At 39.0% G+C, this 14,354-nt stretch overlaps 1 protein-coding gene across 1 annotated transcript; it reads left to right on the forward strand.

Moving 5' to 3' along the window:
• Positions 1–6,294: 6,294 nt before the first annotated feature.
• Positions 6,295–13,771, forward strand: LOC140305658 (syntaxin-10-like). Its single transcript, XM_072384613.1, has 9 exons — positions 6,295–6,391; positions 6,884–6,959; positions 7,461–7,554; positions 8,075–8,169; positions 9,070–9,132; positions 9,305–9,406; positions 10,008–10,114; positions 10,647–10,741; positions 11,048–13,771. Exons 1-9 carry the CDS (start codon positions 6,357–6,359, stop codon positions 11,122–11,124), a joined length of 744 nt encoding a protein of 247 aa, XP_072240714.1. The 5' UTR covers positions 6,295–6,356; the 3' UTR covers positions 11,125–13,771.
• The last annotated feature ends 583 nt before the right edge of the window (positions 13,772–14,354 follow it).

Below are 14,354 nucleotides of genomic sequence, written 5' to 3' on the forward strand. Positions count from 1 at the left end.
CGTAAAGTGAACTTCATTCCCCAGTAAGTGACAATCAGGCGCCGCCCACACCTGCTGTAGCTGCACCACACACACATACCATCTGTTCCGTCTGCCGTTTTACCCTCACAGTTAATCTCTTTTATTGTTTAGATTCATTCTTGTTGAGCCTAATTTAGCTGACTCGATTCTTTGAGGTTGCATTTATTATTTACATGATTCTATCTTTCTCTTTTTCATCCTCTTATCGTCCACCTCCACAAATACGGAATTAAATTTGTTCTGTTTCCTCCTGAAACGAGTTGATTTTCTTTTGATAGCTATGTGTTTTATGCACGGATTACTGTAAGCAGTTGGATGTCAATATGTGAATGTATTGACATAGTGCTTCAAAAAGGAGAAAAAAACACTTTAGTTTTACTCCTGAAAGCTGCTGCGAGTATTACCATTTCAAAGAAGGCAGCCCATAATAACAACGTGATTTTGAAAATCTAACCGACCATTACCTAGAATTATGAAATATTCCAAAGCACATTCTAGGTTATGTTGAGATTGTTTAACGTATAATACATCTATATATCTTATCATATGTCTTATGTTCACAATTTGATGGGAGAAATAGCAGCTTCACTCTACAGGAACGTTACTTTGTAATTATAGTAGGCTATTATAATTAATTATGAGATATTCAACAAAGAGGCCTCATGAAAGATTTCCCGTACAGTGTTTGAGGAAGTGTTTTAACTGAATGAATTTCATTCAAGTTCAGCATCATGAGATTTTGTCAGTTAGTGTTTACATTCTGGTAATAAAATCATTTAAAAAAACAGGGCAAGCAATTCGAAAAATTTACGTAGAGAGAAAAAGATACCGTGTCTGTAGTTACCCGGGACTTTCTGCTCCCCCCACAGTCTCACATCCAGGCAGGCACCACGTCACTCACTCGCACACACAAACACACACAGAGACTCACACACAAACCTCCATATATGGATCATCCGGTAGTAAAAGAGCCCCGGGGGAACGCGTTGAGTGCAAAACCATGACGTGAACGCGCAACCGCAGTCCCTCCTCCTCGCGCTCTGTTTCCTTGTAACCGGGCATGCCAGTGATGCCGTCACCTGCGCTCCATATTTGGTGCTGTAACCGGTGTAAATAAGGTTACTAAGCAGCGGAACGACTGAGGTCAAACTGCAGGAGCCAGTTATGCTGCTTTCAAGCGCTTGAGGAAACAAAATGTGTAAGATTACCAAAGCAAAGATCTGCAGAGAGGTGGATCTTAGTCGCCTATCTGCTCATAAAGTGCAAAAGCATTCATTTATGCACACTCATTTATTTATTTATTCAATCACCCGCTATTGCCTCATTGTTCCCTGTTTCTGTACTATTTCCTGTGCTGTGAAAAAAACTGTAATCAAACTGTAATCAAAACTGTGGGCCTAAAAGATACAATATTTTGATATCCAAGATATTTTTTTACACCAGCATTGCTTGTTGTGTGTCCATTCAACAATAACAACAGTATACATGTGTTGTGTAACCATTCCTCCACAAGGCCAATACCATTTGTGATCATTACCACTGGCAATCAGTGCCCTGCAGTTTAACATTGTTTAATTTGCATGTAGCTATGGAAACCATTCTCACTTTTTTCCTTCTTGGCACAGTCATAAACACACGGATACAAATGCTTATCTAGAGCTGTTATCTATTTTTGTAGAGCTGAAATAAATTGGACACAAACCTGTCAAATTCAAACAAACCAAACACAATGCATTACTTTCTTTATTTGAAAATGCACTATATAACATTCTTAAAAGATAATTTGTCTGGCAGGTTATTTTCCATTTTTACTTTACTTGCAGCTGGCTGTAATTTGTGTAACCAAAGACAACTTCGCATCAGATTTGTACCCGACTGGTCGCTATGGTGACAATACATTTTGTGATTATACTTACACTGCCTCTGCCTGAAGCCAAATGGGCGGTGGAGTGTGTGCGTGTGAATGCAGACCAGAGGGTGGGGCCTGATTCTTCACTGTGCAGCATTTCTTTCTGTACAGTAAACAGTGGTTGGTAGGGCTGGGAGATGACCTAGTTGCAAAAGTGTAGCATTTGCACACAAGAGGCACAGAGAGTAATACAGTCCTCAACATTTGTAATGATAAAGATGATCAGTTTAATAACAGCAAGAGAGTTTGAAGAACACGAGCAGTTGGTTAAAGTTTTAGCTCCCTCACTACAAGTTAAGAAGCAATCCTTTATTTTCAATGCAGTCTGTGCTTATTCACATTTGTACATACGCTTACCACCTTTACAGCTGCAGAAGGTTGTTGCTTTCCTTTCAGTTCTGTAAGGCTGAGCAGACTCTTGGAGCTTGCTTATGTACAAACCCAAAGAAAATTATCATTACTGCTCTAATGCGTGTTTTAATAATGTCCAGCTCATTAGTCTCGGTCTGTAGTGGTCTTTTACTGGTTTATTTTACTCACACTGTTCTCATTGATCTACACCAGCCAAAGCAAGCAGTTGATCCAGTGAAAGAGGTCTAAAAATCTACCTGATGCTTACTACTGCCTCGTATGTGACTTGCTAGTAAATAAAGTTGGTGGTTGTTCAGCCACTAAATACATACTTCAGATGTTGGAGGAGATCAAAATACAGTTAAGAAAAAATGTGACATATTCAACTAAGATTTGAGGGGTGGACAGACACCTGACTGTACAGAGTAGATGACTGCTCAAGTAGTTGCTGAATAGAATATCAAACATAATTTTAGTCATTTTTAAGTAACAACTGTTAACAGCATCAGGCTGCAGCAGCCTCTTTCATTATTTGTAGGTTTAAACTACTGCATGGACAAAAAAACGTCCTTTGAAAATGGCTGTAATTGAAAATGCTGTCAGAAGTGCTGCGAATGCAGGTGTACTTCTAACTAACTTAGCAAAGCTGAAGGTAGGCCATCCTCACAAGAAGCGCTTAAATGCACCACTGGGGAATGGGTCAGAGCATCTATTTTTAGACTCATATTTCTCTGACTGTGCTTGCTGACTGTGAGCCCATTTCTTTTGTTATGCTAAGGCCACTTGGTCCATATCAGATGTTGTTTTGTTCCTGTGGAGAGAATTTTCATGCCATATCAGAATAAATCACGTTATGCAAGAAAGGGGAGAAAATCACAAAGCATGAGTTTTCAAAAACACAAATTTCAACTTATCAAGTGATTATAAGGAGGAGAAAGGGGGGGGGGGGGGGTGTTCTTACTAAGAAAAAACATCTGATGACGGGGTGTAAAATAGGAAATACCAGATAATACCAGGTAATACCAGATAAACAAAACTTTTTTATTGCATCACATTGTTGAATTCCTCTCTTGAATATCTGTAAAAAGAATATCTGACAAGGTACATTTTCCATCATTCCATCTTTGTAATGGAGAATGTCAGATGAGTAGCACCCTGCCTGCCAGCCTGCACAGCCTGCCTGTTTCTTTCCATATCTTTGATCCATCCGTTGATTATCCACTACTATACATGTGAAGCCTTTTTTATTTGTAGGTTGTTCTTTGTTTGTATTTTATCTTCCTTTTGTCTTCCTGGTTACCCCCTCAAGTGTTCCTGGGCCTCTGACTTTTTGCCTTTTGTTCTTCCCCTGGTTAACTTCTAATACAATATGCAACCAAAAAAAGGATCCTGATGAATGTTCAGTGCAAGGTAAGAGTCAAACCATTTTTCTAAAAGTTCAAAATCTTTTGGATAACAAATGTTTCAAAGCTTTTTAATCCCTGAAAGTGTGGATTAAAGAGGATAAAGAAACGTTTCGGTCTTGTTAGATGATGAGGAGCACGTAAGTATTGAATCCAACACATTTTAAGAAGACTAAAGTCACTAATTGAAGAAGCTCTGCGGATTGCCATATAAACACCTTATCCACACTTGAAAACATCCTATAATATGTGTGAAAATGCTTAATCACATCTATGGCTAGCAGTTTCATCATAACAATAATGTTTACTAGCTAAAAGCATAGTTGATTAAACTCCTGGTTATATTGTAGCTCACATTTGCATTCAGTCTGTTATCAGACCAAATGCTTACAATGACACAAATTCATTCAAGTCTATTAGCTATGTGCACTCCTCATGCATAGATTCACAATTTTTCAAATAAACTCAATTGTTAGGTAACCTTTTTCTTTTATGCAAGAGGTAATGATTCCTCATCTTTGTGTGTCATTAAGAAATCCACTCTGAATGTGCTTTGAGATGTAATGATTGGGACAAAATCCACAGGTCTGCTTTTAAGCAAAACATTTTAGAGACTTCTATGAGGCTTCGGTTGTTTGAATTAGATAAAGTAATACATATTAAACAAAGACATTGCTTTTATAGTATTTTTATATCTCCCAAGAGAGTGTAAAGCTGCAGAAAAAGGTCAACATCGATAACGTCAGACTTTGTACTAAAAGGTGTAAATCCACTCAGCTGAGCCTCATGTTCACTTCAATCTTCAGACCAATATTGCAATCGGATCACCGCATCCACAGCACCCATCAGCATGTTATGGTTCAGATCTACGGGCGCTTATTTCTCACTACTGTAGTTACATAAGCAAGGACTATTTTTCTTCAATTGAACAACACAACTGTTAAGTTTTCTTTTATGTGTTGCTCAGATTTGGCAAAATTAAGTTGATACAATCTAACAATCACAGATGGTCAAAACCGCCTTTGCAGTACTTCCTGCTACAAGTAACATGCACATGCACACACCCGTCGAGAGGTGAAAACAATACAAGCCCAGCTGTTGATGCTGTTAATAATTACAGCACAGTAAAACTTGCTTCAGTGTTTACACTAAAGTGGATGGAAAAATTGTAAATATATGCTGAGCCTTTAGCTCAAAAGTATGTTTTTGGTCATATTGACTTTTTCTTAAATGTAAAAAATCCTCACCTGTAAAATAGACTACAATATATTGTAGATAAAATGGTCTTAAACTCTTCAGCTGGAATGTGAAAGTTTCTGTGTGCCTTCTAAAGTTGAAGGCATTTACCCGCAAACAGTGGCAGGAATTTCACAGTTAGGTTGGAAGCCAGCCTTGGTCAGCTGTCACAAATGTGATATAAAAAAGTCAAAGCCTGCCTTGTGCATTTAGTAATCCATTTAGTAAAAACATGTTTTTTTGTGAATTTCATAGCTACTGCTTTTTTAAAAAATTTAAAATCAGCCAACATCTTTAAAAAGCCAGAGCCTTATGTGATTTTATCTTATATAGAAAGGCCAAAACAAAGACAACAAAAGACAACAACAACAAAAAAAATAATTATCTGCTTCACACAAGCGGAAAATTTTGCCACAGTGTGTTTGTATTCAGTTCAGCTTTTGCTAATGTTTGTGGTATCTATACTCATGCTGACTTATTTTCTTTCAAAGTACAGCATATTAACTGAAATGGTGAATGTAGAGCTTTCAGGGCTCCTCCAAGTCGACATCATTACAAATATTCAAAATGCTCAACGGTCAGGATACTAACAGCAAAAGTGGCCGCGCTCATTGGAAATGCCTTCATTATTTCGTGATGTATGGTTATGGTGGGGTTACAGCAAGGGACTGCAATTCATTTGATAAATTAAGAAGCAGACCGAGTACTTGTTAAAACAAACAATTTCTTTATTTTTTTTAAATAGATATCTTTAGAATGACATTTGTGGTTTTTCTAAGGCATGTATGTGTGTGTCAAAAGGGATGTTTTATGACTTCAGCTGTGAATTTTCACAGGAGAGGATGAAAAGAACTGGAGTGAAGGAGGAGGAAACAGGATGAAGACAGGAAGGAAGGAGCTGAGCAGGATTGGGTGGGACTGAGAGAACAACCCCCAGGAATGGAGAAAAATGGGTGGGACAGGATGGAGAGAAGTAAAAAGAGACAACATTGCAAACAGAACAGAGGAGGATTTGCTGACCAGCACTATAATTCATGAGTAGATTATTTTTGTCCATGTTACTCATCTTCCTCTATCTGGTGTGTTAATAATTTATTCAGAACTTGAGTAAAGCTAATTGTGCTTGTCCAAGTCACATATTAAACTCAATGTGTTTCCATTATTAGATCATTTAAATGTCTAATCGTTTTTCTTTGCTTTTGCTCTTTTCTTAAATATGAATGTTTGACAAATCTGGTCCAATAAAATCACACCAATAAAAGCAAACACTGCAACCTACTGCAAGAATGTACACACTGTACAAATGCTATGCTATAGATTCTGCCCAGTCTCTTGCGTACATAACGTGTATTTGCATTGCACTTACGTGCTAAAAAAACGTCTTTGCGTTACATGAGACGCACGCATGCGCATCGCTCTTAAAGGAAGGAAGCAACATGTCGATAGAAGATCCGTTTTTCGTTGTGAAGGGGTAAGAGAAATACTCATTGAAACGCAAATGTTCGTTGTATGTTACGTTGTTTAAAACATTTTGCGTGTTTGGTGTTTAATCACACGCTAATTGTCGTTAGTGTTCCCGTAATTTTTTTTAAAAAAAGTTCAATGAGCAAAGTTAGCTCAGCAGCTAGCTATTGCTAACTAGCGCCAGTGCTTTGCTGTCAGTTGCGCAGAGGTACTAAATGTGTTTGTGTGTAAAGACATACAAGGACTGTTCCTTACTCAGCAATCCCACGTTCCTTGTTTCTTTTTATCTGCCTTGTAATGAAGAGCATTGTTTCCATTGAGAATATCGTTGGAGGCTATTTGCTAGTCGCTGAAGTTGGGTGTTGTTTTGATTTAGTGAGGGGCGTAGCTGCAGAGTACTGCTTGACAAAATGCCAAGGTTTCTGAAGGTTAAGTTAAAAAAGTAAATGTAAACAAAAAAATTGATAACGTTTCTGTTAAATGTGTATTGTTTGTCCAGAGAGGTGCAGAAGGCCCTTTCTCGTGCTCGGGGCCTCTTTGAGAGATGGGAGGAACTTTTGCAAGATGGGACACAGGTGAGCCTCTGAGGATCGTGATCATTGTTTCCAGTACTACAGTATTAAATGTGCGAGGTAAAGACTGTGTCCAAAACGGTTAATAAGAAAGCTTAACTCATCGATTCTATTTAGCTAAAAAGAAAATTTGCAAATAGAGAGGCACAGTTACAAGTTGACGACACATGGGGCACAGACATGTAAATATATAAAGACATGGGGACAGTGAAAAGGGTTTAATTTAGTTTTGAACAAACTGATTTGTAGTATTTGGTCTTAGTATATGGCTTTGGAGTTTTAAGCTCTATAACTTATACAATTTATAAATATATCTCAATAGATGCAGATCCTGTTGTTACAGAATTTGATGTGCAGCGAGTTTTAAGAGATGGTCTGGGATCGATATCTTATGGAAATGAATCTCAATGAAAATACTGTAGTAAAAGCCTATGGGAGAATGTAAAATTATTAAACGTCTGTGGAGCTGTTTGTTTAAGGAGTGTCTGCTGGTTTCTGCCTCAGGTGAGTCGAGATGAGCTTGACTGGAGTGCCAATGAACTGAGGAACTGTCTTAGAGCCATAGACTGGGACCTGGAGGACCTCAGTGAAACTATCAGTATCTTTTAAAACAAACAGATGTATTACCCTCAGCCCATATTGTCACATGCGCATGAGTATTTTTAATGCAAACATATACTTTGTGTCACTCATTCTTCCTGTTATTTTCTTTCTTATTCAGGAGATTGAACATTTCAAAACACCAGAATCATTTTTAATTTCATAACAAACCAAACATGAGAAATAGAAAAAACAGAGAAAACATTGTGCAAATACCAGAATGTTCTTTTAAAAGAGTGAACAAAATCTCCTTGTTGCAGTTATTACAAATATATGTATTTAAACAACTGATACAGAATATATAGCTGTGTAATCCTCAATAATTATACATACTTTTTTTAGTTCTCAACTCGAACAAATCTAAGTGTGTTTTCCGTGGGAAACCTATTCAGCCAACTTGTTTGGTACTTTTTGGTTTGTTTTATGGGTGACTAGTGACCCTTACTATGAAGTGTAAGACAGTTCGAACAGTTTTGTGTTGTTTTTTTACATGCCTGATGGATCCTTGACTGGTTCAGGCATTGTGGAGTCAAACCCAGGGAAGTTCAAGCTGGGTGACAATGAACTTCAGGAGAGGAGAGACTTTGTTGAACGAACCAGGAAATCTGTCCAGGTAAACCCAGCAACACAAATGGGATTGTTTTCATCTCTCAATGATTACTTTAAATCATCTGATCTATTCTTGATGTTTTGTTTGTGTTGTGCAGTGCTTTTTTTTCAAATGAATATTTGTAAATTGGCTCAATCAACTACTAATAACTGCCTTGATTGTAAGAATATGGTTGAGTGAAAGCCTGTGTAAAAGTTCTGACTAAAACTTGCCATTTCAGGTTCTATTTACTTATGTGCAGCAGAGCTTTGGATTGTATTAAAGTGTATCATGGATAAACCAAGTGGTATCCCAAAATATTTGCCTAAAATCACTTTCCTTGCTCACAGGAATATTTTTTTTACAGCATGATTACTTTGATCATGCAGTAAAAAAAAAAAAGTTACTCATGGCTGATTATTTCATGTGTATTAGAGAGGTGTACCACTATAGCAGGTATGTGTGTTTTTGTGTTTCTGGTGGCTACAGATGAACGTAAATCGTACACACTAAACCAAACATCAGTCAGGCAGCACCTCAAAACAAAACAGCACTTTGTGTTTTTATTGTAAGCACACCTGAGGTTCATTATCAGTACCTGCCAGCCTGTTTCACTGCACTGCAGTGAAGAAAGTTCTCAATTTAATGGAAGTGAATTGACTATGAGTCAAACTATGAGTCAGTTTCGACCGCGACATGCAGTCAAAGGCACAATCACTGGAGACTAAGAAAAGAACTTAGCCGAGAGAAAATAAAAGGACTTGTTGACATTTTAATTTGCTGATTGGCGATTTTGGCACAGCAACGGAAATCTTAATAATACACCTGTCTGCACTCAGCCCGGCTTTTAAAGTATTTTTGTTGCTATTTTGACAAATTGTTGAATGAGAAGTTAGTCATTTGTGTGTGTGTGTGTGTGTGTAGGACATGAAGGATCAGGTGTCCAGCCCCTCTGCGGTGGCTCAGGCAGAGAAGAAGAACAGACAGGTCAGTATGTGCATCGTAAACCATTACTTAGAATCTTTTCTGCTGGCCATTAATTACACTTAACAATTCTTCAAGCAGGGAATTTTAAAAGCATTTTTGACGTTTGCAGGAATAAACTGTCTTATTCACCTTTCTAAGGCCTTGTCTCGTGTGTATTTATGTATTCATCCAGGCTCTGCTGGCTTCAACCAGCCAGGACAGGTCAACAGGACTGGAGGCTCATCTGGTGTCTGCAAACTCCAGATACATCCAGGAGCAACAGGAACAACAGCAGGTAAAAGATAAGAAAAGAAGAGCGGCGAGTGTGGCTGCAGGATGTTTCTGCTCTCATGCTGTGAATAAAGTGAAAGCAGATTAGATACAGGTGTTTTCTTGGGTTTTTTTGTTTCAGTCTGAGGTTTTTGCTTCTGCTTCCTGTGGTGTGGGTTGACAGCGGTGTTGAATGATCCAAGTCATCACACATCCTGTCAGATTGTGGCTTGAACAGGAAATCAGTGATGGAAACACAGCTTGTTCATACCTTTGAGTTATTTCCGACCATTTTGAGCATTTCGTCAGCTTGGTGTAGATGCCTTCGAATCTTTTTCACCTCAGTGCAGTGTCAGCGTTGTTATGATCTTAGAAAGAACGCGACAAAGGCAAAAGAAGTTTATAAATGTGTTTAGGAAATTATACCACAAGATAAGCACATACCCTCTCTGTGAGAAAAGGCAAGTTAAATACAGATTATGTTTTAAGATTAAGTCTTAATTCAAAGCTAGGTTAGGGAAACGTTTTGAATATGATTGGTACAAAGGGATGTGTTATAAGTCTCAAGTAAGTTGATGTGAGTTAGCCTGATGTAAACATGACCGTGTGTGTGTGTGTGTGTTTAGCTGATCATGCAGGAGCAGGATGAGCAGCTGGAGTTGGTGACCGGCAGCATCAGAGTCCTCAAAGACATGTCTGGACGGATCGGAGATGAGCTTGATGAGCAGGCTGTGTGAGTGAACCTGGGCAGGATTTGACACAGTTATATGAGGATTTAAAGTTCCCTTTTTTTAGGAGTTTTTATTTTTTATAATTTATTTTTATTCATAAAAATAGCCAGATGCACGTGTGAAACAGAAACATTGTTTGGATAGTTAACAAGATATTTGTTTTGGTCGGGAAGACCTATGTCTTCTTTAGTCTTTTCATTGTTTTCATTCTTCTGGATTTGTAGAGATAAACTCTTATTGGAAGCTTCCTTCCTGTGAATGATAATTCTGAATCGGTTATTAGCCATATTTCTTTTATTGTTCAAATATACCAAGTCCTTGTCGGTATGATTGCAGGTCAAATAAGCGCAAAGTTTCTTGTTTATTATGCTTAACGTTGTCATGAAGCTCAGTAGCATAAAACGTTAACATGGGAGTCTGAAGAATAATACAGTGTTTATCTGAAAAAACTGCAAAAGAAATGACAGATGTGGGATGTGTGTTTTTTGTTCTGGTCGCTGTTTTATTTGATTGTGTGCTGCTGTTTTATTTTAGCATGTTGGGGGATTTCGGAGATGAGATGGACCAGACGTCGTCCCGCATGGACTCGGTTCTAAAGAAGCTAGAGAAAGTATCTCACATGACGAGCAGTAAGCTAACACACAAGCAGTCACAGCTTAGCATTCACTGATGTTTTCAAGGGTCTCCCAGTCAGTCCCTGACCTTTGAAAAGCAGAAAGCTGTGTGCAAAGTGGAAACCACTTGCACTAGCAGAACTGTGATTTATTTTTTTAAAAAGCAAGTGCTTTTTGGCTGAAACTTTTCATAACCAACTAACAAACTGAAAACCTCTAAAAACACGTAACTGTCATACTGTTACTTAGGACAAAACCAATGTGTCATAAAAATAGAAAAAGAGTTGTGTACCTGAGGATCCTCTCTGTTGCATCCTTCAGGTCGGAGACAGTGGTGTGCCATCGGCGTGCTGGTCACCATCATGATTGTGGTCCTCATCCTTTTCTTTGCTCTCTGATGTCTATGACCTCTGATCCCTCCACTCTGCTCACCGCCTCCTCCCTGTCAGGATGAATGGACAGATACCGATGGAAGAGAGAGGTCTCTCCTCCTTCCCGTCCAGTCACTCCCTTTTCCTCCCAACCAGGAGAAACTGGTGACTGGCAGAGGAAAGTTAGGATTTAATCCTCTGCTCTGCTTTTTAACTAATTTTGTGGTGAGAAGAAAAGGCCGCTATCTCTCAGAAGCAGAGCTTGGCTCGAGCAAAACTCCGATGGTGTTACGTATTTTACATTTGTGCATTTCCGTTATTGTTGGAAATCATGGTACGTGATGGGAGGGACATGGCAGCAAAGTGCTGCTGTTGGAGTAAAACACAAATCTGCACGTTTAACAAATCAAGCTTATTTTGTGCCGCTTGTTAATGTTCGTGGGGTATGAAATTTAAACCCAACAAGTGGTCGATAGTGATAAAACGGTTAACAGCTAATGTGACGTGTTTATTTTTAGCTGCTTGCGAAACCTGCTTCTTGGCAGGTTTATGGGGTCAAAAGTATTTCTGCGACTCGATTTATGAAATCAAGAAAACAGGCACTTGTGTTTTAAGCCAACAGGAGGAGCATGGGAGGGGTGGGGTGGGGTGGCGAGTTGCCTTAAATATATTTTTATACTTTTTTGAAATGTGCAGTATGTTCATGTGCCTACATGTGAATCAGGATGGAAAATAAATTCTTAACTCCAAGCTGTCAGCTAAACCGAGGGTGAGGTTTTCAGATTTTCTTCATAGTCAAACAAAACAGCTGCAGATTTTTCTGATGAACGCATCTCAGCTGAAGGGGAGGCTTTGGTCACAACTGGAAACAGCTGCTCTGATGTGTGTGCCCGCTCAAAACATTTTTTTTTTTTTTTTATTCAAAAAAACACATGCAGGCTTGGGGAAGGCATGAAAGGCAACCGCCATTATCGATCCTGTTTTTAAATCACCCGTCAGACACTTTGTCACATATCTAAAGATTTGTGCATTAGACAAACCGTTTATTTCCTGCCACAGTGGAGTGAGGTGAAGCCAGGTCTGCGAACGTTTAAGCATATGATTGGCCAGGGCTTTGTTACTCTTGCTGGATGATGAGACAGCCTTGGCTAGCCTGAGCAAATGGGTTTGCCTTTTTATTGAAAAGCTTCAGCTAATGAGGAGGAGTAGTTGCTGGGCAAGATGTCTCCATGTGCAGCCCAGATTTAGGCTCATGGCGCCCTCTGCTGGAGCCTGTGTGTTATTTCTTTAAATTTCCTATCTTGTCAAGCAACACTAAAGTGTGGAAGTGCTGTATATTAACTGAAATGCTTTGATTTTCTTTTTGTTTGTTTGTGTAAATGGATGTTATTACTGTCAAATGATCTTTTGTTGGCTCAGTCTTAATTTAATATCCCTTAATTCAAGCCTTTGCTTATGCCACCCAGTTATATCAACGGCTTTAAAGGCCTGATGCCTCTTTGCTGTGTGCAGGTAGGGTTAAAACAGCCTCTGTTGAGTTTTATTCCTCTAAGTAGTTAAAGAGCGCTTTTGGTGTGCTTTTATATATTCAAGTGCTCGTGCTTCAGTGGGGAAAATGATGAAAGTCTCTGAAAGCATCAATGAAGCACCGGTGGTTTAAACACATTTTGTGGCCCTGCAAGCAAACCGGATGTCAATGAAGCTACAAGCAGCAGTACATTTTTAACGGCTTCCTAAGCCTGAGAACGCTTCTCCTTAACTCACTTTGTAGTCATCCCTGGGGAATACGAGCACTGCTCATGACAACTTTAACATTTTATCTCAATTTCACAGCTAAACATAGTGTGACATGCTTATTTTGTACATCCCGTGGACAGAGAAACTGCACTTATACCCCTTCTGACCAGCGTCCTTGATCCTCTCGCTTGGTGCATTTTAGGTATTTGATTTCCAGGTCACCGTCAGGGGGACTGAGGAGGTACAAACTGAACAATGGACTCTTTGTTGCTCATGAACACTTATTTTTGCAGTATTGCATACATTGAAAGAAGAAATACTGAGAGCACATATGCTTCTTACTCCACAACACAATCTTCAAATGTTATGGCGACATGAGGAACAGCTGGATTTGAAAAACTAGTCAAAACGATGAACAGAACTAAATACTTTTCCTTGTGAAAGTGACAATGCTCAGAATTTATTCCACATGACAACTTTCCTACCTAACTAAAACCGTCCAGTTTTCGTTGCACCACAAAGATGCATGTGTTTGGGATCCGTATGAAACGTCTCGCACATTGTGCCCTTTGAAGCCAGACAGAACGTCATTGACATGTTTTTCATATATATATATATATATATATATATATATTTCTCTGCTAAAGAAAAAGGGCAACGGTGGAGGCAAAATATTGATTTTGATTTCACTTTAATTTACTTTCACACCCGCAACATGACGGAGAAAGTGTTTGGCAGCTGGCGCTACAGCCCAGCCTGAATGGAAACAACAACAACATAAAGTCAGATGCAGATTGTTTTGTTGCTGGCATCCTGAGGCTTGGTTGGATTTCAGATTTCATTCAATTTGTTCTTTACAAAGAGTTTCAATTGCCATGTAAGCAGCTTGTACCAGACTGAGCTGTGTGTTTGAATGAATACAGTATTTTGAAAGTTTCACCTTTGTTTTTTGTTTTTTTTTCTGTCTTAACATAAAAGCTTTTACCAAACTGTAAATCTTAGTGAGCTTTAATTGAGACTCATTCTGTAAAATGAAAACCTCCCATTCTGAGAGCATACCCATCATGTGAAATTACTTTAGCTGGAATGAGCTGAGTGCGCGTCCCTGGTGGCTTGATGAGCTCCAAGTGGTTCTGAAAATAACCTGACAGCAGTCAGACCGGCACAGTCCTACATGAACAGAGGTTCCCCGTTCATGCAGGAGGCCAACTCTGATCGCATCTTTCCACCTTGGGCCAGGGCTTCAAACATTTTCAGTCAGGAAGTGCTCGACAAAATCGGCCACACTCTTCATCTGAGCCGATGTCTGCCTTGGCTTTAAAGAGACCAACCTCAATGGCGTCAAACTGATGAAACAGCTGGTCACTGATTACTTTGAGGGAAAAAGTAAAGTCAGAATGAATCAGTCAATGTACTTAAAACTATAATTGAGCCACAAATCTTTCCAGAATCTAGTTTTTCCCTGAGATTTTGACACAGGAGCATGATCCTGGCTGCTTGTGAGAAACAGGAAATCATTT

This window comes from Leuresthes tenuis, unplaced genomic scaffold (assembly GCF_036924035.1).
Source record: "Leuresthes tenuis unplaced genomic scaffold, fLeuTen1.0.hap1 SCAF_4, whole genome shotgun sequence".
Taxonomy (NCBI): Eukaryota; Metazoa; Chordata; class Actinopteri; order Atheriniformes; family Atherinopsidae; genus Leuresthes; species Leuresthes tenuis.